Below are 25,572 nucleotides of genomic sequence, written 5' to 3'. Positions count from 1 at the left end.
TTTAGGAAAATGACAATTATTTTCTTTCCTGATAAAATCATTCCTTATAGAAGATTTTAAGATTTTCTGAAAGGCCCTGGCCAGTTTGGCTCAGCGGTTAGAGCGTCGGCCTACGGTTCCCGCTAAGGGGACGTACCTCGGTTGCAGTTTGTCCCCGGCCCTGGTTGGTCGTGCGGGTGGCAGCCACTCAATGTGTCCCTTCACGTCGCTGTTTCTCTCTCTCTCCCTTCCTCTCTCCCCCTCCCACTCTATCTGTACAAAAAATGGAAAAATATCCTCGAGTGAGGATAAAAAGAAAAAAAAAAGATTTTCTGAAAGAATACAAAAAAACTCATGGAAGAAAGATTGTGCAAACAATGTGGTTTCTATCCTTCCTTCTGAGACAGAGAGGGGAGAGAATGTGTATAGTAAAAGTATCTTCATACCGCAGGTCATACAGCTAATGTTAGTGCCATGAATATCTTCTGGTTGTTCATCTGTATTTGTTCTGTATTTATGTGTGCATTCCTTAGAAAGGCCTGCAAGTCTGCCCTATGAAATACCTCCAGTAATAAAGAAAACCAATAAAATGTGCTTAAGTCGTCAAAAGAAAGAAAGAAAACCCTTAGTTAGACTAAACAGACACACAGTGTAGAGCTGGGAGGAACATGTGCAGAGTGTGGTGGGGTGACTGCCGGAGGTCCCACAGCGAGTGTGTGGTGGAGCCGCAAGCAGAACGTCATCCAGACCTCATTTTATCACCCTAGAGTGCTCCTTACATTACGTAGGGAAGACTAGTCCTGAGGGGTGATCCATGTTTTTCTCTAACCTCCTTCATTAATCAGAAGGAAGGTGCCATTATTGTAGGAAACTGGATGTATGTAATGAGGATATTTCCAGTGCGTAAGGATTGTGAGCCATGAGAATGCAACACCCAAGGATCATGAGAGATCACTCCTCAGGAAAGCTTAGGAAGACATTGGTACCTGTTTTTCCAATTTGGCAGAGATTTTAGTTTTATACTCAAAAGAGTAGTTTCTAAACTCATAATTTTCAGATTTATGAAGGAGCTAATATATCACTGAAATTATCTTAACAACCTTTTCCACTTAGAGATGTTTGGAATTAGGACCAGAGTACAGTGTGATACTGAAATATTTGTTTTCTGTTTACCCAATGATAAGACATCATGCAGTGTAAGAGGAATGATGCAAAAAAGAAAAAAATCTTCAGATCTGATGTTAACCACTATCAACTTTTTGTTGTAGAAACAAATCATCTACCATTCTGTCTCTTCTCCATGTAAAACATGGACATAATTGAGCTGAAGTCCATCTTTTCAGACATATCTTTATACACATACACTTTGTTTTATTAACACTACTCTGTCCCAGATAACCACACCCACAAGTGACGGCATGAGGATGTGCCTTGAAATTTATAGATTTAATGCTTTGTCCCTGAGAATCATGGCTAACTTAAACTAGAGTCTGAATACCTGTTTTCCAAGCAAATTTCTCTTAAGACGTTTCATCTTTGCCCCTGTTCAAGTTGTTTATATACAGATTGAACCGAAGGAGCCATGTGGAAATAGGGAAATGCACTTTTGCTTAAAAGATATACAAACTGGTAGCCTGAATTCTGACCACTGCAATTGTTTGAATCTCAGAGAAGCTCATTGTCCTTTGCCTCATACATGTGCAATTGTTAGAAGTCGATAAAATGTGTCCGTCTCCCTCAGACTGAAAATCACAGGCACTCCCTGGGAGTTCTAATTGCCTGGCTCAGTTCAGCAGGCCACGTAACCCCAATATAAAGACATATGCATTGGTGATTTGGGTGCAATCAAAATAAACATCTCATTCAGTCATTAGGAATTAGCCTTGGAGAAAAATAACACCTGTTTATTTCTTTTAAAGAGCTAGAAGGAAACCTCCCCCGTGGAAGTGAGATTTGTTTAGACTCTCCAGGTGTCAGGGGTGGGAAAATATGAGCTGTGTTATGAATAACGTGAAGCAAAATGGAAGGAAGTGCACATCAAAAGAAAGTGATAAGATCCTCACCAGGGGAAGGGAGTAAAAGGATGTCCTTGAGGTTAGGGTTCTCTGTCACTCCATCTTTCTCAAAACCTCCATTTCCACTCAGGAGACACTTTCTAGATAAGTATGGAAGCAATTTGCCAGAGATCGGAGAAATGGTTAAATAACAAATGAAAATCTACCACTTATTAACTGTTGTGATGATTGAGCCTTTTTTTAAATGAAATCACATGAGTATATTTAGCTCGAGGAGCCAGAGGTACAAGGGGTAAAACACCACAGCTAAGACTGAGGCCTACAGGGTTCAAGTCAGACCGCCTGGGTTCAAATATCAGATCCAGCATTTACTAGCTGGGTGATCTCTGGTAACTCAGTTGACTTCTCTGCCCCCGTTTTCTTGGCTTTAAATGGAGTTAATAGTAATACCCACATTACATAGTTGTTGTCAAGATTAAAGGGGATACTACATATTAAGCACTTAAATGTATTCAGTAGAAGGCTGACTGTTACTGCTTTAGAGAATGTTTTTCAGGACTATTTAAGAGATGGCCAATTAAAATGCCTTTCTCTAACTTGTAAAAAAATTCTAAAATGCTAGTGCAACTGTAATAGGAATGACAGTAACCAAGGCTGAAGGCTAGACTCCACTGGTAACACTATTCAAATGTTTCCCAGAATGCAGTTACGGATGCTAAGATTAGCTACAATTTATTTGAAGTCAGTTTTACTACTTGTATGAGCCTCGGGCAAATTTATTAAAATGTGTCTAGTAATCTTGCTGTCATGTTGCTCACATGTGAAATAAGCCGTTCTTGTGGTTCATTTGAAATATGCAAGTTAAGTAGTCACTTAAAAGAGCCACAGACCGAAATAAAATGCCTTGCTTTACTGTAAATTGCATAATGTGCACCGTGTGGCTATTCCATTTGTTGCTAAATAATAGCTATTTGTCAATTTAATGAAAAATATTAAAAGACAGAAGGGAAATTTCTGCTGCAAGTCTTGTTTTCTTTCAGCAGAGCAAATATTTGCCTCGGTTAACGAAACAGTGTTTGAGTTTCAGCTTCCTGTTCTGGCAACTTAGATGGTATCATCATACTGTTTTTCATTAGTTTTTTTTTTTTTTTTAAGAAAGGGAGATGTAATATTAAATTAATATTAACACTAGCAGCTTGACTTTCTTTATTAAGACTGTCATAGAAATACTAAAAATAGCTTTAACACAGACAAGAGGGGTGGTGTGTCGCTTTATTTTTTTCAGGGACCAGCAGAAGAAAAAAAAATCATTACTGGTAAACTTTGTTAGGATACCTTGCAGCATTTGCACTCAGGTAGAAAGGCCTGGACTGTTTTTCTCAGTTTTATGCCCTTTAAGGGAATTATATAATGACGTTCTACCTTGAAGTTTCTTGTCTGTGGCGTTAAAGCTAATAAGCCAGGCATAGAAGACTCTTCTACATTTAAAAAAAAAAAATTTTATTGAATTTATTGGGGTGACATTGGTTAATAAAATTATATAGGTTTCAGGTGTATAATTCTATATAGTACATCATCTATATATTGTATTGTGTGTTCACCGCCCAAAGTCAAGTCTGCTCCTATCGCCATTTATTCCCCCTTTACCTTCTACCTCCCCCACCCATTTTCCCTCTGGTAATCACCATACTGTTGTCTGTGTCTATGAGGTTTTAATTTATTTATTTTGCTTAGTCCCTTCACCTTTTTTACCTAGCCCCCCAATCCCCTTCCCCTCTGACAGCTGTCAGTCTATGCTCTGCATCTGTGAGTTTGTTACTATTTTGTTCATTAGATTCCACATGTAAGTGAAATCATATGACATTTATCTATCTCTGACTGGCTCATTTCACTTAGCATAATGTCTGTTGTCTAACCACGTCAGCTGATAATCCATGCATAGAACACTCTTGCACTTGTTTTTAATGAGGATTTCTCTTTCCACATCTGAAGCTGCTGAATTAGTTGATGAATTTTTTTTTTTCCTTTTCACTTCATCCTCTCATGAGCCTGTGTAGTGTTGCATAGTGTTTTAAAAGTATGAATTATTTTTCAGTCTAGTTTCTTATCCCTACCTTTCTCATCCCTCACCTAGTTATCCCTCTCCCCCTTTTGGATTTCCAATTTCTCTGGAAAAAGTAGAAGGTTTACCAGTACTGGACTTTAATACTTAAAGTGTCTATTGCCTGTTCAATCTCCCTTCCCACTGAGGCCATTGTTAGTTACCATTTATTATTGGGGCTTATGGTGTCACTTACTACTTCACTTATTCATAAATGCTTGGCCCTGGAAGGCATTGGGGTTTATCTGATGTAAAGTATTGAAAATGTTCATGCTCTTTGACTCGGTAGTCAACGTCTAGGAATCTACCCTAAGGAACTAATTAGAGATGCCAATGGAGAGTTATGTACAAGGATATTCATTACAGGGTTGTTTATATAATAGCAAAAAAAATGCACAGAACCTAACTGAAAGTATCCAAGTATGCTAGAATACAATGGTGTTATTTAAAAATCACACTTAAAAAGAATATGACATGGGAAATGTTCATAATAAATGAAAAAGCAGGATATGAAGTTGTTTATACAGTATTATGCCAGACCTTTATAAATCTTTTTCAACTCCTGGAAGAAAATGCACTAAAATTCCAATGGTATTCACTCCAGTTTTGAATTTTCTTCTGTATATTTTTACCATGAGTTAGTTATGGTTAGGAAAATAAAATTTCTTGAAATATTTAAGAGGGCTCTTGAATATATTTTCTGCTATTATTAAGTGAGATGTGAAAATATCGTACAGGAGTCATTTGGGGACATTCTCTACATATATAGAAACATTTTATACATACACTTATACACAGAGAGAGATAATTAAAAAATGGGAATATTTCATTCTCTTTGCTAGGAATTGTATACTTTATAGCAGAATGCTACCTGCATATTGTATGGTTAAAGTGATGAGGAAATGATTGAAAGATGGTATTCAGCTCATGGCTTTCATAGCTGTTCAGTGTGGATAGTACTGTTAGGGAGAAAAATCTTTTGACTGTCAAAAAGAAGGCAGCAGTGTTAGGTGTCCTGTGCTGTGGATTCATCATGTTTTATGAGCTCGTGTTTAATTAGTTGTTCTCCTTTCTTTATAACGTCAGTCATTATCATGAATTATTTCAGGATGCCACGCAGAGATACGCTCAGATTTTCCGCTTGTGTAATAAGGTTATGTAAAAGAAATGTAGAAAGGTATTTTAATGGCACCAGTTACAGGAACTTGCTGACCTAATTATTTATCTTTTGTTTAGTTTGACCAAGCGGCTGATGCTGAGTTATCCTGGATTACTGAAACAGAAAAGAGATTGATGTCTCTGGGTGACATCAGGCTTGAGCAAGACCAGACGGCTGCTCAGCTGCAGGTTCAAAAGGTGAAGGACATTTCCAATTACCTCTAAATTATTTGCTCGTCTAGCAAATGTGCTCACATGCTTTACTTTGCAAAACTCCACTAGGGTAACTTGATATTTTCAACTACTTTGCCTAATTGTTTTCATTTTATTCATACACTTAAAAAAAAAAATCTTTATTTTTGTAAATACAGACATTCACCATGGAAATTTTGAGACACAAGGATATTATTGATGAACTTGTTGAATCTGGACATAAAATCATGACCACATGCAGTGAAGAGGAAAAGCAATCAATGAAGGTATAATCTTGTCTATGTGACTGGTAGTGACACTCTTGAATAAAGGCATCTGTTGAGCTTTCATTCCTAGAAAAGCATTTTTCCTTCATCCACAGCTGCCAAACAGCTAAATCATTATTTGCAAATAAGGCATTTTTCAAGCTCCCAGAATAACAGTGAAAGGAATATTCCTTAAGGGAATCACCCTGGGGACCATCTCTTTTAATATACAGAAAAGCTATTAAAGTTTCAGCCCTTGATTAACTGGTACACATGAAGCATTCAATTAATGCTCGCTGAATTATTGCCATTATTATCAGTATAAATTGTTATTATATGTGTCAGCTGTTGTTTACATGCTTCAGAAATATTTGGGCCTCTTGAGCTGAAAGAACAACCAAAATATGTGGTTTTCTCTAATGCTGAAGTCCATTCTGTATGAAGTTACTGTAAGCTGTACAGGAAAAAAATGAGCTGAGTAATTAAGGAAGCATCCAGTTTATGTAGCTTTAATGATTCTTTAAACTGATGGAAAACCAGCCGCAGTAAAAATGTTTAGTTCAATTTATATTCTGACATCTGAACAGCCTAAAGAAATTAACATTTCTAGTAGGAAACTATTTCATGGCAAGAACAAAATTACATAAATACCTGTGCTAAGATCACATTTTAAAGAGTGTGCATTGCTTTTAAGGTATAACATAGACAAAGTAATCCAGTGCACACTATTTATTGATACATTCTCTTTTATTTATCCTCTACAATGGCAATTTACTTGTTTATAATTTAATCTTTCCTTTATTATTTTTGTAAAGATTCTGACATGAAAAGCACAAGTCATCATGAAATAATTGATCTGCCATTCTTGGTTTATTAGATTACTGTTGTACTTCATCTTCTGCTATTAGTTTATTATGTGAATTTATACTGTAATGTAGATCACTGCAACCACCCCATAAAAATCAGTGGATAGCATGATGTTTTACATTTATTCTAATATATGTAATTAATTTTACTGGCTGGCAGTTCCTCTTACAATTTCATTGTTGAGAAGTAGTCCCTATTTTTTGAGAAAGTAATATAAATGTTGCTAGACTCAGGAGACTTGTTTTCTAACCTAGAAGATACTGTATGAATGGCTAAAGAATCTTGCTTATTATGCTTGGAGAGCTCAGTGTCTTACTCATAAAAATTTGAAGCCTTGCTTATGTATGGATTTATTTATATTTTGGAATTTGTCACTTGATATATTTTTTTGAGAAGTCGTTATTAAATTCTATGATTTTTGATGATTGTGTAGAATTCCATTGTATGAATATATCATAATTTATCAGCCTGATTTCCAGTTGTTGTACTTTAAAGATGTTCCACATTTTTGCTATTATTTACCTAGAAAACACTTAATATTAACATATAGTGGAATCTTATTCATCCTTAAAAGGGAAGGGAATCCTGCTATATGCAACCACGTGGGGGATGAACCTGGAGGGCCTTTCTTTAGTTTAAAATGAACTTTTTTTGTACATAGAAACAATTAAAATAGAAATAGCTTGTATTGACTTACATACTTTATTAAGTGTGTAACATACGTTATTAAGTGTGTACTCGGTGACAGGAGTCTATGTTCTCGCGTACATGTGCTACTTGGCCTGCCTCACCAGTTAAACACATTTCATCATCTGGATTTCTAGAAAAAACTGGACCAGGTATTGAAGAACTATGACACCATCTGCCAGGTAAACGCAGAGAGATACCTACAGCTAGAACGGGCGCAATCCCTGGTGAACCAGTTCTGGGAAACATACGAAGAACTTTGGCCATGGCTGACAGAAACACAAAGAATCATCTCTCAGCTTCCTGCCCCAGCCCTTGAGTATGAAACTCTAAGACAGCAACAGGAAGAACATCGGGTAAGCTCACTGTCAAAAAGAATGTTATTTTCCCCACTAAAAGAGAATCATGATTCTTACGGCATTTTTAAAAGATAGTTAGATACCTTACATGATTAGGATATTTTAGCAATGTTACGTTCCGGTCTGAACAGTTTGCTTACCTCAGAGTTGAGTACCTGTTATCTAGATTTACAGTGAGAAGACTCATGTGGGAAGACCACACTGTATATGTCATTAATCAGCTTTTATAGGATAGTGTACAGTATAAACTGTCTGGGTATAAAAACAGTTTCCATTTACCATGTTGGAGGAATAAGCTTTGAAGTACTTTTAATTTGTGTATGTTGAGTTACTTTTACTTTACACATATTGGCTAAGTTTTGTATTTTATATGTAGTGGTGAGAGCAACTTGGAGTGTAAGCAAAGAATAGATACATACGGACGGAAGTGACATCACACCAACGAGGCCACTGAGCTTGGAGAGAGTGCACACTATAACAGATATGTCAGAATAGCAGTATCCTGAAAGCTAACTCTGTGAGAGGAGAAATGCTGAAATATGAAGACAGATTGTGTCCCTTTTTTTCCACCTTATGTACATGGAACTCCTTTGATGTTGTCTGCTCCTATAAGTATCTAGGAATAAACTAGAGAGTATATTTACATCTACAAATGTAGCATGTTTTAAATATATATATATATATATATATATATATATATAATGGCATTATGAAGCCCTCATTCCAAGAGTCACATAAATGTTAACATAACTTAACAAAAGTTTGAATGAGACAGAGGGTTCAAGACTATCAGAAAAAAAATCCAGAGCTCTTGCTATTTATGTTCTTATGAACCTTGTTGTTCTCCCATATCTGTACAAGAATTACTCTGAGACTAATTGGTGTGTGTGTGTGTGTGTGTGTGTGTGTGTGTAAAGTTTAACTCGGGGTATGACATCATTGTTTGTATTATCTGACATACTTACTAATCTTGTTTGTTTACTTTTTTAATGTATTGGCATTGAAGAATATCTCTAACTAAAGTATTTATTTAGAAGAGAGCTTTAGAGAATACTTTATTTATTACAAAATGGAGATTTTTTTATGGAGTTTTATCTAAATCGTTCAGCAAGAGAAACACAAACTATGTAGCATTCAGTGGAATTTTACTGTAGAGGTTTATTTGCGGCAGAAATCCTGATGCCTACCCACTGGATGATTTTTAATATAAAATGTTTCATGGATTTCTTCTACTCTGAGGTGAGATTTGAGTAGCTACATTACTAGCATAACATCAAGTATTATTACTGAATTGAAAATTTCAAAATTGAGTTAATATTTTTGCATAATCTTTCAACTTTCAAAACAAATTTGTGATTTTCCATTTTAAGGGAACTACAAAAGTTTGTAGCCAAGTCTTCAAAATTTTTAAACTAAATTGTTCAGAATATTTGCCACCTTCTAGAATGGCTCTCCTTCTGTAATTTCACAATATACTCATAGGTATTTTTGGACACACCTTCTAATTCATCCTAGCCTGCAATGAAAAATGGCTTCAAGAGCAATGTTACCAAATGGTAGATGTCATGAAGTTACATTAGGTATTTCCAGCATTCATAAGACTAGATTCTCATGATAGTATGATTCCAATAATCATTTTGTTTCTTATGAAGCAAAAGACATCTATTGGGCCCCTTTCTCCATGCAAACACATACACCTAAGTTCACACCTAGTAGGTGTTCTCTTAGCTGTAATGAAATGGCTTTACAAAGGCTCATTCACTACTTCCCAAGCAAAGGTGTCTCATAGTAGTGCTACACAGATGGGATCTACTTAGACTCTAGGCAACTCAAGAACTCCTAGATCTCTCATTTTACTTGGGAGTCTCTTTGATAATTCAAGGTGTGAGCTTATTTTACAAACCTGCCTTATAGAATATTGAAACCAAAACGTGTATAACAAATTTTTTCCCTGTGAGATTGTATGTTAGCCAATATTAGCATCACCAACTCTATTCTGCAAAGCATCATGAAGATATGATCTAACAATGTGAAACAAAAATAAGAAAATCGCAGCCCAGATCACCCAGGAGCTAGACTTTGGACATGACCCTCTCACATTCTTATGTGCAGCACGTTAGATTAGACTCCCCCTCCTTTTGTAAAAATTGAATTTGTATTTATTTAGGTCTTTTCCAAAAGAGTTTTGAGACCACCTTCAGAAAACAACTTCAAAAATAGAATATTACATTGAAGATTGTTAATGCTCTAATGAAGTAATTTTCTTAGTTTTCAAAATAATTTCTCGGCTGATTTTAGTGGGTACTTTTAATTAAAAAAATTGTTTGTGGCCATCCTGGTGATTCTTCTTTCTGAATGATAGAAATTAAAATATTTTAGTGAAAAGATTGGTAGCTTTTCTCTAGACTGTCTTCCCTGAGTATAATTTGTCTCAGAGAAGCTTTTATTTGGGGCTAGATAGCAAACAGTCTGGAGAATACCTTCTGATGAGGACAAGGAGCTGCTGATTAGGGAACCAAATGAATAACATGGGGAAATGGAACACTCCTCAGTGCTTTATGCACGCTGGCCTTAGAGAAACCTGCAGGCGTGGCCGATCTGTCCCCTGGGAGGGGCTTTGGATTTGGCCCATAAAATACTGCTCAGAGGAGGCTGTGGGTTCCACGGAGTGTAGATACTCCAGATTTATTCATCTCCCTGGAAAGAATGGGGCTTCATTTGGATTTCACACTCATTAATATAAATATCATTGTATCTATTGATTAGATGGTGTTCAGTGTATTCACATGTCACATATTTGTCCTTAAATACACCTTACAACTAATGCTCAGTATATAGCTGTGTTTGATAGATTGATTACCCTTGAAGTCTTTAACATTTTTAAATGCCTACAAATAGTTAATTCATTTATATATGTAAATATCATATGTGTATGTTATATATCATATATGTACATAGAATAGATTAATACATATATAGACATATAATGTAATATGTATGTACACATGTTTCTATTGGCTTACATATAATTACAATGCCTTGTGGGCTTACATCACCTAATGTGGCTTTATGTATAGTGGTTTTTCTCTCAGCATTGTGGCTACCTTCTACTGAGGTTCTTTCCTTTTCCCTCCCTCCCTCCCTCCCTCCCTCCCTCCCTCCCTCCCTCCCTCCCTCCCTTCCTTCCTTCCTTCTTTTTTTCTTCTTTCCTTTTAAATAATTTTTGTATATATCATGATTATATGTAAAGGGACACCATGAGTTGTGGCTTAATCTGTATGGGTTGAGGACATATAGTAAGTTCAGAATGCTTTTATGTAATATAACCCTTGGCTAATATTCTTGTCAAAATATATGATGGTATGAAATGCATAATGAACTAGAATTAGTTATTTCACTCAACTAACATTTTATACGTGTCCTTAAAGGGACTCTGACATGACCAGGCTATTGTTTAATCTTTGTGTTAGGGGCATCTCTTTTTGGCAAAAAGCCCTATGAGCCATCATGTAGTACATGCCTTGCGAGGGGAGGGTGTTTGTTTGGAGTTTCTTGCCAGTTGGATGCATTGGGGCTGTAGACAGCTATAATATGGAGGTGTGATCCTGAGATACTGAGAAGCTGTTTGGTTTGTTATAGCAACTGCGAGAGTTGATAGCTGAACACAAGCCTCATATAGATAAGATGAACAAAACTGGGCCGCAGTTATTGGAATTGAGCCCAGAGGAAGGCTTTTCTATCCAAGAGAAGTATGTGGCAGCTGACACCCTTTACAGTCAAATTAAAGAAGATGTCAAAAAGCGAGCTGTGGCCCTGGATGAAGCCATTTCTCAGTCCACTCAGGTAATCATCTGCACCAGACATACGTTTGGGGTCTTCCAAACAGCAGAGCACTCAGAGACGTTTTCCCAGATCTCCTGATTATTATATTCCAACTAAAATGATTTCACTGCATTATCTCTGAGTATTGATATTTTCATCTCTCAGAGGTGATATTTGCTTGACTCCAGTCCTTATATTTCTCTGTCTGCTTATAGATACAAGAAAAACTAATTTTCAATGATTTAAGAAACAAGTAGTTGTCCACATTGTCCACATATTTAAATAAGTGTCCATCCAGAATAGAATGCAATATTTGCCACTGGGAAAGATAAAATAATGTGTTATTATCATGAACAAAACACTCCCAAGAAGGCAATGAGAAGAATAAATGATGGGCTGAATAAGAAGGAAAAACTATGAAGTTTAAAATGATTTTTTTTTCTGTTTTTGACGATATCTTTTTTAAGAAGTTGCTTTTGAAATTACCTGTGATTTCTGCTTTTAAGATTTGGCTTTTATTATTAGGTATACTGATATTAGAGGGTCCATTTTCTATGATCCCAGGTGAGGATGATTACTTCAATGTTGAGGATAGTGAGAATCTGTGAACGAACAAAGTTTTTATAACTTGGCTTTATTGTCTGTGGTACTTTGGCAAACAGGAGTTTAAAATTCTTTCATTAATCTGATTATGAGTTTGATCATGAATTAAATACAAACTTTTGATTACAGTGTCAGTTCAGGAAACTTACAATTTAAGAAACTGCTTTAATCAAAACTGCCTGTGGATTTCACATTTATTAATATAACTTTTTTAGAATGCCAAAATAGTCAGTAAAAGTGAATCAAACAATCAGTTTTGATAGAGAAAAATACCAAGATTATTGAACTTACTTTAAAAACTTAATTTGAATTAAGATAAAAGGTGAAGCAGCAGATGAATTGCTGCTGTCAGGTGGCCCACTTGTATGTTAAAATATACCCTTTCTTAATGAATACACTCAGTTATGTGCAAGAGGCAGTCCAGTCTACACATAAGCAGTGTGGTGCTGAGAAGGCCATGTGAGTCATGATTTTAGGATGTCTTAATACACCAGCCGGATCTACTTCTTTGGATGGATATGTCAACATAAGGACTAAGATTTAGTTCTTGATTGTGACACTGAACAGATTTTTTTTTTTCATTTAAATGTTCACATTTGGTATCTCAGATTGCTTCCCCACGAGTGATCCCTTTGTTTTACCACTAGTTCCATGACAAGATAGACCAGATTCTTGAGAGCCTGGACCGCATTGTGGAGCGCTTGAAGCAGCCGCCCTCCGTCTCCGCCGAGGTGGAGAAGATCAAAGAGCAGATCAGTGAAAACAAGAACGTGTCAGTGGACATGGAGAAGCTGCAGCCACTGTACGAAACTCTTAAACAGAGGGGAGAGGAAATGATCGCTCGATCTGGGGGCACTGATAAAGACTTATCTGCCAAAGGTAATAATCTCAGGATAAGGAAGCAAATGAACTTTACGTTTAAAACAATTCTAAATGTTCATACTGGTTCCCAACAGTCCAATTGCATATCAGGGTGCCAGATTTTAGAAAAAGTATTACAAATATGACGTGTTTGGGGTTGAAGGCTGTGTATATTAATCCCTTGTTAATATCTCCCTGTGTTTGTAAAATAATTGGTTAAATTCAAAGTGTGCCATTATACAAAAACCATGCATTCTCTGGACCTTTTAAACCAGTTGGTTAAAGCATAACACCAGTAAGACTAAACCTAGGGATTTTTTCCCCTCATTACTAATTACACTACCTTACATCATGGGTACTCTACCCCACATAGCCACAGAAATGGCAACCATGACCACAACCAGCTGTTGTTAAAGATATGAGCTGGGGTCAGAAGAGAAGCATGTGCACAGGTTAGTGGAAATTCATGTGAAGGGTATTCTAGAAACAATCCCAGAATACATATCCTACATTGTTATATTCCTAGGACTGAACAGATGCCTTTACTCTTGATCTGGAGAACATAAAGAATATGTCTAGGTGGTTATTTCACTTTTTTTAGAGTTAAGGAGCCTTGATGAACTTGAAACCCAATGGACTTAGGTCTCCTGTGAACTCACTTGCCTTTGATCATCCACTTTCATCAGGAAGAGCCTTAGCTCAGGAGGAGCTGGACATCCTCAGGTCTTACATTTGTTTGCAATAGGCCATTGGGCCAACTGGTGACCACTAGACCGGGATCCACCAAAATTTGGTCTCATTTTTAGATACCATATTCAATCACTGTTTCTGTGTGAACCAAAATGTTCTGCTTTATTGCTGGAATGGGGCTAACATACTGCCTTTTTGATATTGTTTTGCTCCATAGCTGTTCAGGATAAGCTTGACCAAATGGTTTTCATTTGGGAGAACATACACACGCTGGTGGAAGAAAGGGAAGCCAAGCTACTGGATGTAATGGAATTAGCAGAAAAGTTCTGGTGCGATCACATGTCCTTGGTAGTGACCACTAAAGATACTCAAGATTTCATCCGGGATCTGGAGGATCCTGGAATTGATCCCTCAGTAGTAAAACAACAGCAAGAAGCAGCAGAGGTAAGCAGAATATCCCATTAAAAGTGAAGAAATAAGTGGTAGAACAATGTAAAGTGGATTTTGGGTGCGCAGAGATTCAGAATGACTCTGTTGAAATTTATATTTGGTTCTGAAAGTGGAATGTATAGCGATGCAGTAGGAGGTTAGCACACCCACGAATTTCGCTGAAAGAGTCTGTGTTTTAAGATTTCTCTCTAGCCCAACTGCTTCTGCCTTAATTCAGTGCCTTGTTTTCTTCCTCAGTTTCTAAAGTGATCCAAAGTGACACACTTGGCTGCAGTCTCCTTCCTTGCCAGGCCTCTAACCTTGCTGCCAGTCGTCTGTCTAGACCTGCTCTTGTTGTGTGCCCCTGTCGACTGGGAAGTCCAGACGCCCCCCACAGGGTCTCGGCCCTTCCGTCCTCGCCAGCCTGTGCCCATGTTTCCAGAGCAGTTTTCTGCCGCTAATCCTTGACCAAGCTCCTTCTCTTCTGACACACACAGTGGCTTTCCCCCAAACTGCTCTTTCTAGCATCTGTGTCCTTGCACATGGTTTTTTCTCACCTTAGAATGTCCTTCTTACAAATCCCACTCCAACTTCAAGGTGCAGCTGGATAGTTACGCTCCATGGAAAATCCTTTCTTGTTTACTTAGCAGAGTTAGTCTCTGCAGCCATAACATTTCCTCATGCAAAGGACTACACTCAGTATGACTGATACCATTGATTCTATCTTTGTCTTTCTTAATGGACTCAAAGCCCATGAGTAGAATAGTCATATATATTTCCTGTGTATTCTCAACCCTAATTTAAGGCTTGTTTTAAGCTTGGTAAAGGCTTCTTGAATTAATAAATATATTTAACCAAGAAGATAAAAGCAAAGGTAGAAGACCACGTATCTGTCCCAGTTTTTTGTTTGTTTGTTTTTGTAATTTACATGCCCTCGGGTAAACATATAATCCAGAGCTAGACCATCCTAAATCTACTAAACAAATACATTATTTTGTGTGAGGTCTTCGAACTCAAGTTTTACTTATGTCTATTTTAAATGTGTGTTGTCAAACAAGTCAGTTTGAATAACAAAATGTCTTTCTATGCTTTTTAGTGTTGTGTTGGTTTTTTTTTTTTTTTAAAAGAAACTTGTTCTGGCATTTGTTACATAGAATTATTTCCTGAGTATTGCCTTTATAATAAACATTTGACGTTTGTTACTCAGAGGTTGCTTTTTTCCCTTTAAAATATTCTTCTGTTATCTTTTCTCATTGAAAAGATTTATTGCAAAAACTTAAAAAACAGAAAGAAAATAAAAACTGATCATAATTTCACCTGCTAGAAATAACTGCCACTAATGTCTGTCTGCATCTTTTTTTTTTTTTGGTACATGCCCCTAGTGGGAACCGAACCCAGGAATCTCTGGTCTGCAGGCCGACACTCCAACTGCTCAGCCAAACCGGCCAGGGTTGTCTGTGTGCATCTTTTTAGTTTTAGAGTGATTTTGCTTAAAACTCTAAGGCTACCGTTTCTTATTCTAGGCCATCAGGGAAGAAATAGATGGACTACAGGAAGAACTGGATATTGTTATTAACCTGGGTTCTGAACTCATCGCCGCATGTGGGGAACCTGATAAACCCATTGTCAAGAAGAGTATAGATGAGGTAGGTACAACAAGCATATTTGCTACTCTTTATCAGAATGCTATTTTTTTCTTTATTGATCTGAGAGAGAAAGGAAGGGAGAGGGAGAGACAGATAGAAACATTGATGAGAGAGAACATCGATTGGCTGCCTCCTGCATGTCCCCCACCCGGGATTTGGCCCACAACCTGGGCATGTGCCCTGACCAGGAATCGAACTGGTGACCTCCTGGTGCATGGATCGATGCTCAACTGCTGAGCCACACTGGTCAGACCAGAATGCTATTTTTAAAGATTGTGTTAACTAAAGCATACTTGATAGAAATAGTTGAGAACTTTTGACAATAAAAGGGTTCTAATGTTTATGTTGTAGTTAAATTCAGCATGGGATTCTCTAAACAAAGCTTGGAAAGACCGGGTGGACAGACTGGAGGAGGCGATGCAGGCTGCTGTTCACTACCAGGATGGACTGCAGGTAAGGGGGTTCGCGTGTCTGCCGGGAAAGGGACTCGTGCTGCTGGTGTCTGCAGATTCACACACTGGCACCACCCCAGGGCGCAAGGTGCATGCAGTCCCTCTCCTACTTCAATTCATATTTTGCCTTCAGAAGCTATTTCTGATACTTGAAATATATGCAGATTTCTGTACACATTTAAATACATTTTTATATACACATCCAGTGAAATATCCTTCGAAAATAAGTATTTTAATTTTTTAAGTGAAAGTAAATATTCTCACACAGTATTTTTCACACGTGGCTCAGCACCAGGTCCTGAAATGGAACCGAATCGGTTCTGTTCCCCAGTTGAGTGGAGTAAGATGAAAGGGTAAACACAATCTAAAAATACCACCGAGTTTAACTAAAGTCAGAAGTAAAGAAAGTTGATTCGAAGCCAGTGTTCCCCATGAACTAAAATAGATTTCTCTTTTATTAGGTCATAATCTGTTGTGTAAAAAGCGTTTTCTTCTTTTTCATATATATAAAATTCCTCTTAAGAGTTGTTTTCCACGCCCCTTCAGGGTTCTCATTTCTGTTTATTAGCCATTTTTTAAGTTTTGTTTTTTATATGAAAAATTATCGTGTCGGTTGAGGCCAACTCGGGCTATTTCCTTCTCTACCTTCCTGAACTTTATTCCATTTTCTAACATCAAGGCTGGCAAGAGTTTAATCTTTCATCCCTCCCACCATATGGAAAGGCCTTTCTAAGTATTTCCATAACACCAAGAGAATATTATTTTTAAAGCTCAGATGAGAACATCTTTTCCTTTTTATCATGCCACTCCATTTCTATATTGGTAAAAATAAATATCAGAAGCCAGACTTCATGCCAGCTGAAAAGCATGTTGAACTTTGGAAATAGATGAAAAAAACAAATAAGACCTTATGATAACTTCCCCCCTGTATACCCCCCTTCCATTTCTTAGCTAAAGTGATAATGTATTGGTTAGACATCAGTGACCAGTACTGACGAAGCTCCAGCTCTCGGTGTGTGAGGCCAGGTCATGATTTTCACGTACTGTGGGACGTCATTGAGTTGTACCCTCCTTCGTGGCTGGAGATGTCTCTGTCACCACTTGTAGCCATTTGACCTCAGGAGCCATTAACCATAGGAGGCCACAGGCTAGATGCCGTGATTTATGGTCTCATTACTGCTGTGGTGAAAACAAGGCCCACCATAGGTTAGCAGCATCACCTGTGGGAATGAGGGGCCCCTTGACCTAGTCAGTAGCTGTGGACAGCTTGAAGTTGAAAGCTCCAGAAGTCCCAGAGGTTTCGAGGTTGGTTGTAAAGTGTCTATTACCCTTTGAGACAGCATGGAGGGACCTGGAGAACATTATGCGAAGTGAAATAAGCCAGTCAGGGAAAGGCAAGTATCACATGATCTCACTTATATGTGGAATCTAATGAATAAGATAAACTGGTGAATTAAACAGAACCAGAAGCATGGAAACATGGAACGGACTGATGAACCTCAGAGGGAAAAGGGGGGGAATTAATCAAAGAATTTATATGCCTGTATATGCATAGCCCATGGACACAGACAATAGGGTGGTGAAGGCCTGGGGTGGGGCTGAAACCAGGTAGAGGGGGCAGTGGGGGAAAAGGGGGGGCATGTAATACTCTCAACAATAAAGATTTTTTTAAAATTGTATTCCTCAGATTGCTGCTTAAGTTCTTTGGGTTTATTAATGACAACTTTAAAATGCCAGATCTTTTCCAAGGATTTTTCTCCTCTTATATGGTCTGACAGTTTCATTAAAGTGAAAAATAATTGTGTGTATTTGGTACTTGAAAATAATGTGCTTTGAGTCTTTTTAGGATGTTTTAGTACCTAAAAGTAACAAGAAAAATAGGAGAGTTTAAAGTCTGTGTTGCAATTCAGAATAATAGTCTTAATACTAGTCATTCTATGTACAGGATTTTAATACCAGTCTAAATGATACATAAAGGTTTGGTTGAGTCAAATATTCCCTCAGTGCCAAAAAATAAGGTTTTTGATTATTTGAATAAGCAGATGAGTTTGAACATTTTTCTTTTAGTATATTTACACAATCTGCTTTTAGAAGGACATAAGAGAGCATAGAGAATTTTATTTTCTGTGATTGAATTTATGAAACTTTTTTTCAAATGGGCATTTTAAGTTGTTAATATTCAAGATTCTATTCCAAATAGAATTTTCATTGCAAACTTGGATGCAGAATTGGGGGTGACATCTATTTCATATTTTAGACAACTGTTGCACTACATTGCTGCTTTTACCTATTTAGATGAACTATCTTTATTAATTGTAAAACAGACTCGTTGCATGATACCTTTGCAGGTTTATGAATGTACTTTTCTATAACATCAAGCTGTTGAAGCAATTTCAAATGTATTGTTATAATAAAATGTGGACTAATGTGTCTTTCAGGCGATATTCGACTGGGTAGATATTGCAGGCAGTAAATTAGCTTCAATGTCTCCAATTGGAACAGATCTTGAAACTGTAAAGCAGCAGATTGAAGAGCTGAAGGTATGGGTAGGGGCCAATTTATGAAAGACTTTGCATAATTGAGTATTATATGTTGATTATGAAACTGGTTTAATATAGAACCTGTACCTACTAAGCAGTATATAAGTGCTTAACTAAAGAGTATAAAACACTAATAGTTTTCTTCTTATTAAATCAATACCTGTTTATTTTAGAAAAATCAGAAAATGCAAAGAGGCAAATGGTAGCTTTCTTTTCTTCTTTGGCCACCCAAAATGTTATGTATGTAGAGGTAGTCACACTTGTGATATGATTTATAACCTTTCAGATATCCTCTTTTGGGGGGACAGGATGAGGTATAGGGAGCATGTGTGTATTTTATACATATGTAGATAATACTGTTAGGATTTTTATGACTTTATTACTCAATAACCGATTATTGTCAATATGCATACATTTTTATTGTTTCCATTTTGTTCAGAATAATTCACTTCGTTTTATAGGCTAAAGAACCACACACAGGATCATTGTTTTCTCAAAGTGTTTGTTTTGAAATGTTTCATGTTTTCTGTCTGCTTTCCTCTTTAATTTTGCTTTGGGGTTCTTGCTCTCCAGCTGTGGAAAGGGCTGGGCAGTTTCCTCTTTGAATTCCTCTGGGCTGATCATCCATCAAAGGGGGCTCGGCTATTTCCTTCCTAATTTTAAGTGTCCATCCACAGGCACCTTACGCCATTCTCAATGAGCTCTACTAGATTTTTACATAAAATTATGATCTGGCTTTAAAATTGGAGCCTTTTTTTTTATCTCCAAGAGTGATATAGAATATTTCATTTAGGAAAAAAATATGGGGATTTTCTGAGAATTTTACTGTTTCCATCATTAGATTGGGAATTTTCTTTTTCTTTTTTTTTTTTACTTAATCTGATCATGTGGTAACCCATGATATACTTTATATACATATATGGCTGTGGAGGACTACTTATTTTGGACACTAGTATATATCTCAGTGGTTTTCGTATAGCAGGTAGGTTAGGGAGACTCTCTCTGAAATCATGTTGTCTGAGATTACATTCTAGTTGGTTCACTTTCTAGCTCCATGATCTAGGGAGAGTTATCTGACCAGTCTCACTACTGTGTCCTTAGCTTAAATTGAAGATAAGATCATTTTCTTTATTATAATAGTTTAGTGAGAGTTACTTGAACATAGCAAGTGTTCACTAGACTTTAGTCATTGTTTTTTAATTATTATTTTCATGTGTTTGAAAAATTAAGGGGTTGCTTAGTGATTAATTACTATTTAATTATTTACGGTTACACATTAAATATTTTATGAAAGGACAGTTTCCTATTACAAGCAACCATTTGTTAACCTGTGTTGGTTGGCAAAGCCAAGATTACTAAATAGGTGCCATTAAGCACTGGGAGAGAAAAGGGTGTTATTCTGAGTCAGTAGTAGCTGAGTCATAGGGAAAACTAAATATTAATGAACACAGGACAGCTATAGAAGACAAAATGTTCAGCGGATGTAAAATATGTGTATATATTTGAGCAAGAAATATTAGAGTTCCTAGAGATATTTTTCTGAGTTTTATATATGTCCACAATAGACTTTGCTTTCTTCTTTGCTGTAATTTAAAAATTCATTTATTAGACATTGGAATAAGTTCAGCCTTGAAATTTGTTAATGTTTTATTGTAGAGTACAGAAGTGAAATATCAAAATTATAAATAGAAACATCTTTCCATCAGAAAACATTGAATAAAGAGAAAATATTTCTCCTTTTTTATATATAACTCTTATTGGTATACTGTGTGTTACGTTTTAATTCCTATTCACCTCCCACCCAGAATAAAGGTCTAACTCATAGAATTATTTTTCTTTAAAGTTACTGATTTATAACAAAATTTTCTTCTATATCTCTTTTTTTTAAAAAGCAATTTAAGTCAGAGGCCTATCAACAACAGATAGAAATGGAAAGACTAAACCATCAAGCAGAGCTTTTGCTGAAGAAAGTAACAGAAGAAAATGACAAACACACTGTGCAAGACCCACTAATGGAGCTGAAATTGATATGGGATAGTCTGGATGAGAGAATTATCAACAGACAGGTAAATACCAGGACTTTTGTTAAGAATTTATAAAACCCCAATTTTATGTGTTAATGTAAAATAATTATTAAAAACTAAAATTAAGTGATTACTTTGGAAACCCCTAAGTTCTCTTATTTCATTAGAGCTCTTTCTGCTCCTCGTAGGCCATTTTTAACTATCAGCGTTTCCGACTTAGAATGAAGAAGTTGATGGCGATTGGGCTTCGCTGGCTATGCGTACAGACTTACGCTGCATGAAACAATCAATCGATTTGTTGCTCTTGTTTTATAAATGTACGTTATTCATCATATCAGATTCATACATACATGGATTTTTTGTCCTCTCTACTTTTTCTGTAGCATAAGCTGGAGGGTGCTCTGTTAGCCCTGGGGCAGTTCCAACATGCCCTGGATGAGCTCCTGGCGTGGCTGACACACACTGAGGGCTTGCTGAGTGAACAGAAACCTGTTGGAGGAGACCCTAAGGCCATTGAGATTGAACTTGCCAAGCATCACGTATGTTGCTGTTGTTGCATATTATGTTTCTTCCCTATGCATTTCCAGTTTCATTCGTTTTTTTGTTCTTTATGCATTTTTCAAGTTTGCAATTTTAACACAACTTCTTATTTGACATTTGTAACTAAAGGTTAAGCTACTTAAAACATAATTCTTTTTTATGTTGTTTTGTTTTTTATCCTTACCCGAGGACATTTTTGCAATTATATTTAGATAGAGCAGTAGGGAGAGAGGGGGGAAGAGAAAGAGAGAAACACTGACATGAGAGAGACACATCGACTGGCTGCCACCCACACAACCCCAACCAGGGCCAGGGACAAACTGCAACCGGGGTATGTACCCTTAGCAGGAACCAGACCTGGGGCTCTCCAGTCTGCGGACCAACGTTTTAAAGCCCAAACCAGCCAGGGCTTTAAAAGATTATAAAAATATTTTTCTCATTGTTCAAGGCAGTTATTATAAAAAAAAAAACAGCAAGGATGGGAAATTTCTGGCTGAATTTTATTAGGGCTGCATGGCAAACACTGTTATACCTGTCATCAGATTAATGTAGCATAGTTCTAAAAGTTGTTGAGAATAGCCTAATAAGTTATAGATTCAAAATATTGTTCCACTGCAGGCTGTGTGTGTTTTCCCTCTGTTCACCATGGATCTCTCACTCGCTGCTTGATGGGCATGTCTAACATTTCTGTCTATACATCTCTCATTATGTTGAGGCTTTTTCTTCTGCCTCTTTGTCTCTTTTTCCACTAAGCCGTCTCTCGGCCTGCTGGGATCCATGCAACGCAATGAAACTACAAGCACACGCTGCTTGGAGTGAGGGGGAGCTTTGTAAGGTAGCAAATGCTCCAGATCTCTGCATGCAGCCCTATTTATTTGCAGATTGGTACCCCCAGGTCACAAGTAGATTTAAGTAAATTATTTCCTTGATATGGCATTACTGCATACACCCTAGCTTTGTCTCTTGCTTTTTACAGGAAGAGACCTTGAAGCCAAAAGATAACAAACCCGTATTCACATGCAACTGAAGCACCCAATACACCTGGGCAGGCCAGGTCCCCCCTCCCCCCCAGCCCCCAGGATTCTGAGAATGCACTAATTAACACAAGGTTGAGAGTGCTTAACACAAGGTTAAAAAACATCCATCTTCCAACCCCCCCTACCTCATTCCATTGGCCTTCTGTTCTTAGTCCTTTTCTTCACACTTTATGTTTAAAAGAATTTTTATATATCCTTTTCTTGATGTAAAGCTTAAAAATTGAAACTAGATCTGTGCAATACAATTTTATGTTGTTGTCATCTTTGTGACACTTGTTTGATAATTCTTAATAGAAAATTCCCTGTCACTTAAGTTATTTGGCTTAATGAACAAAAGGTTATGTGCTCAGTAGCATTTATTCTGACATTCAGCAGTTTCCCATAGAACCTTAGCATTCACATTAATAGTGGTATCTTATTTAAGTTTAGGTCCTAAATCCTAACCTTAAGTAAGATTTTTTTTTTTGATTGTCAAATATAAAAAAGTTTATTTTACATATTTAATATCATTAAAAGTAAAAGGCAGTATTTAGCACTCTAAATTTATGATATACAGTTTTGAATACTCTTGCTTTAGCTTTTCTTTTGTACTTTTTCCCACAGTAATTTTTTCTTAATTTAAATTTTTATTCCTTTTTATACTTCGTTCTGTCTATATTTGTAGTCATTGCCCAATCATATTTGATTCAATTAGAACTTATGCATCATTAATACTTTTCATTATTTAATGTCTATATTATATCTTTGCTAGGAGCAGTAATGACTAGTCAGACTGATTCTGCATATAAACAAACTATGTTTATTTTCATAGTGTGAGTTTATAGCGTTAACACATCATAAACTTAACAAATGCCCTAAAGGTCACATACATTAGTGATGGAAACTGTAGAATGTGGTAGAGGTGGAAAAATGAGACACCCTCATCCAGTTACTTTGGTGAGGGGTGAGTTAGGGACCTTTTCTTTCTTCTAATTTATCTTTGAGCAGTTAAAAATGGGTCCTTTTCTTCTTTCATGTCTTAAAGGTCAAACATTAAAGGACTTAGAATTGCCAGCACAATTGCTAGAGAAAGGGAGGAAATGTTTCTATTCCTTTCTTGCCTTTTTCTCGGGCTCCTAGGCTGTGGCTTATATAGGACTCGGACAATTTAGAAGAATGAATTTTATAGGCTCATATGTTATATTTTGACCACGAGAATATTTAAATCTGATCTTTTAAAGGTGATCTCTAGTGTTAACATATCAAAGAGCATGCTTATTACAAAGAAGATTCCTTGCTCAGTTGATTTTCTAGTCATTGAAAATCAGTCCCTTCCTAGTTGACTCAGAAAAGGAGTAGATACTGTTAGAGAAACAGTGACGATAGGTGAGCAGTGCCCTTCAGGAGAAATCCTGCCTGCTCTGGACTTCTCTCCAGCTGCGAGATGTTTTACCGAGGACTGGAGGTGATGTTTCTTTTCTTTCCCATCCACAACCCTGAGGCAGTGAGTGTAGAGAAGGATTATCATCCAGTCTTACTAACATTAGAGGAAGGATTCATCTGGTTGCCAAAAACAAAACCACAGTCTTCTTCAAAGGAAACTGTTACTAAGTTATATTTGTTCTTTAAAGTGTAATTCTTATCATTCTTTTCAGGATAAAAAAAATTGATCTCTGTAGCCTTGCAGTGGTTTTCTGATCTTTACCACTCTTGCCTCTATGTTAGTGCATTTAAGTGTGACTAACCTGTTCTAGTATTTCCACTCTATATTAGAATAGCAAGGCATTCTTTACTGGGTTCTGTAGTAAGTATTTCATATGTGTATTTTCTAGTAAAAGAAGAGCTCGACTTTGAAATGCTGGGCTTGAGTATCCCTGATATACAGTGAAACAAATCTCTTTCCCTTTAGCGTTAGGGCCTCCAAGAGTCCTGTCAACTTAGTAGTCAGTTCTAGCACCATTTCAATGAGAGAGGATGAAAGAATAGTCTATGATAATTTTTCCCTTTTAGAGTGCCAGTTGTAAAACATGATGCTGTTTATCTTAGAGATATAACAGTTTTATATTTGAAAGTGAATATATAGAAGTAAATATATTTTAAACTGTTTACTTAAAACATTAAAATTAAGTTCAATTAAAAGGAGCTTGAATCAAATGAATACTTTTAGAGCCTTATAATGTCGAGGTACTTAATGTCATCAGTTGCCAAGTGATTCTAATGGAAAGAACTAGCAATGGTGTCACATCATAATGTCAGGGGATGTTGGTAGACAGGAAAGCGGCAAAGGTAAGGTAAAAGAAGTTCATCATTTTAAAACTCATTAGTATTAAAATTAGATGTATATGATGTTTTTGTTTCAGAATGTTTCAAAACCAGGAAATAAACCAGTTGCATTAAAAGGGAGGTTAATATGTTATAAACTAACAACCATGGTGTTATCTTAATATTTTCAGGTGCTCCAAAATGATGTATTAGCTCATCAGTCCACAGTGGAAGCTGTTAATAAAGCAGGAAATGATCTAATTGAATCAAGCGCAGGAGAAGAAGCGAGCAGCCTTCAGAACAAACTAGAGGTCTTAAATCAACGCTGGCAAAATGTTCTGGAAAAAACAGAACAAAGGAAGCAGCAGCTGGATGGTGCCTTGCGCCAGGTGAATGAGAGAATGCGTTCTGGAACTTTCTATAGCCTTCAGGACCAGAATAGCATGGGCTTAGTTCATTGGTTTGCAGACCTCTGCTTAACTTTCCTACCTCAAGGAGAAGAGTAAAAATAAGTGGGTTAAAGAACAGAGCTGATGAGAACTCAGCTCTCTAGTTCTTAGTGTAATAGTCTTATCCACCAGCGCCCTCCTGAAGAGGAAAGGCAAGGCAAACCTATCTTGTGGCCCCTGGCCGTTCTTAGAATGCAGAGAGAGGCTTAGCCTACTGGATTGTTTAAACCTTGTTTTCTGCTTGAAAGTGACAGTGTTTATGGCCCAGTCTTAACGTTTCTGTCACTCTAGGCCAAAGGGTTCCATGGCGAAATTGAGGATTTGCAGCAGTGGCTGACCGACACGGAGCGCCATCTGTTAGCATCTAAACCCCTAGGAGGTTTACCAGAAACAGCCAGGGAGCAGCTTACTGCCCACATGGTAAGTCTATTATTTCCTACAGCTCTAGCCTGAGATTAAGAAACTGACCATTCTGTATGGGCCCTGGCGATAAATATATCGTGGCAGAAGGCTTAAAGGATATACAGTTTTACAGCAGAAATCTCTATGTATCAGTGCTAGAAACACCATTTATTGATTCAGATTTTCAAGTCAGGACCTGTTCTTTATTTCAA

At 36.9% G+C, this 25,572-nt stretch overlaps 1 protein-coding gene across 8 annotated transcripts in view; it reads left to right on the top strand.

The window, feature by feature from the left end:
- DST (dystonin) overlaps positions 1-25,572 on the top strand; it is a 432,181-nt gene that overhangs the window by 368,297 nt on the left and 38,312 nt on the right. For all 8 annotated transcript variants that reach the window (XM_036248926.1, XM_036248924.1, XM_036248928.1 and 5 more), the window contains 13 exons: positions 5,332-5,451; positions 5,625-5,732; positions 7,403-7,621; positions 11,264-11,467; positions 12,697-12,928; positions 13,818-14,044; positions 15,553-15,675; positions 16,027-16,128; positions 18,566-18,667; positions 20,560-20,733; positions 21,075-21,230; positions 24,701-24,898; positions 25,250-25,378. In XM_036248926.1, the coding sequence (XP_036104819.1) occupies positions 5,332-5,451; positions 5,625-5,732; positions 7,403-7,621; positions 11,264-11,467; positions 12,697-12,928; positions 13,818-14,044; positions 15,553-15,675; positions 16,027-16,128; positions 18,566-18,667; positions 20,560-20,733; positions 21,075-21,230; positions 24,701-24,898; positions 25,250-25,378 (2,094 nt within the window). The remainder of the gene's footprint in view (positions 1-5,331; positions 5,452-5,624; positions 5,733-7,402; positions 7,622-11,263; positions 11,468-12,696; positions 12,929-13,817; positions 14,045-15,552; positions 15,676-16,026; positions 16,129-18,565; positions 18,668-20,559; positions 20,734-21,074; positions 21,231-24,700; positions 24,899-25,249; positions 25,379-25,572) is intronic.

Source organism: Molossus molossus, unplaced genomic scaffold, assembly GCF_014108415.1.
Source record: "Molossus molossus isolate mMolMol1 unplaced genomic scaffold, mMolMol1.p scaffold_m16_p_8, whole genome shotgun sequence".
In the NCBI taxonomy this organism is placed as follows: domain Eukaryota; kingdom Metazoa; phylum Chordata; class Mammalia; order Chiroptera; family Molossidae; genus Molossus; species Molossus molossus.
This window is presented reverse-complemented; position numbering and strand designations above follow the sequence as displayed.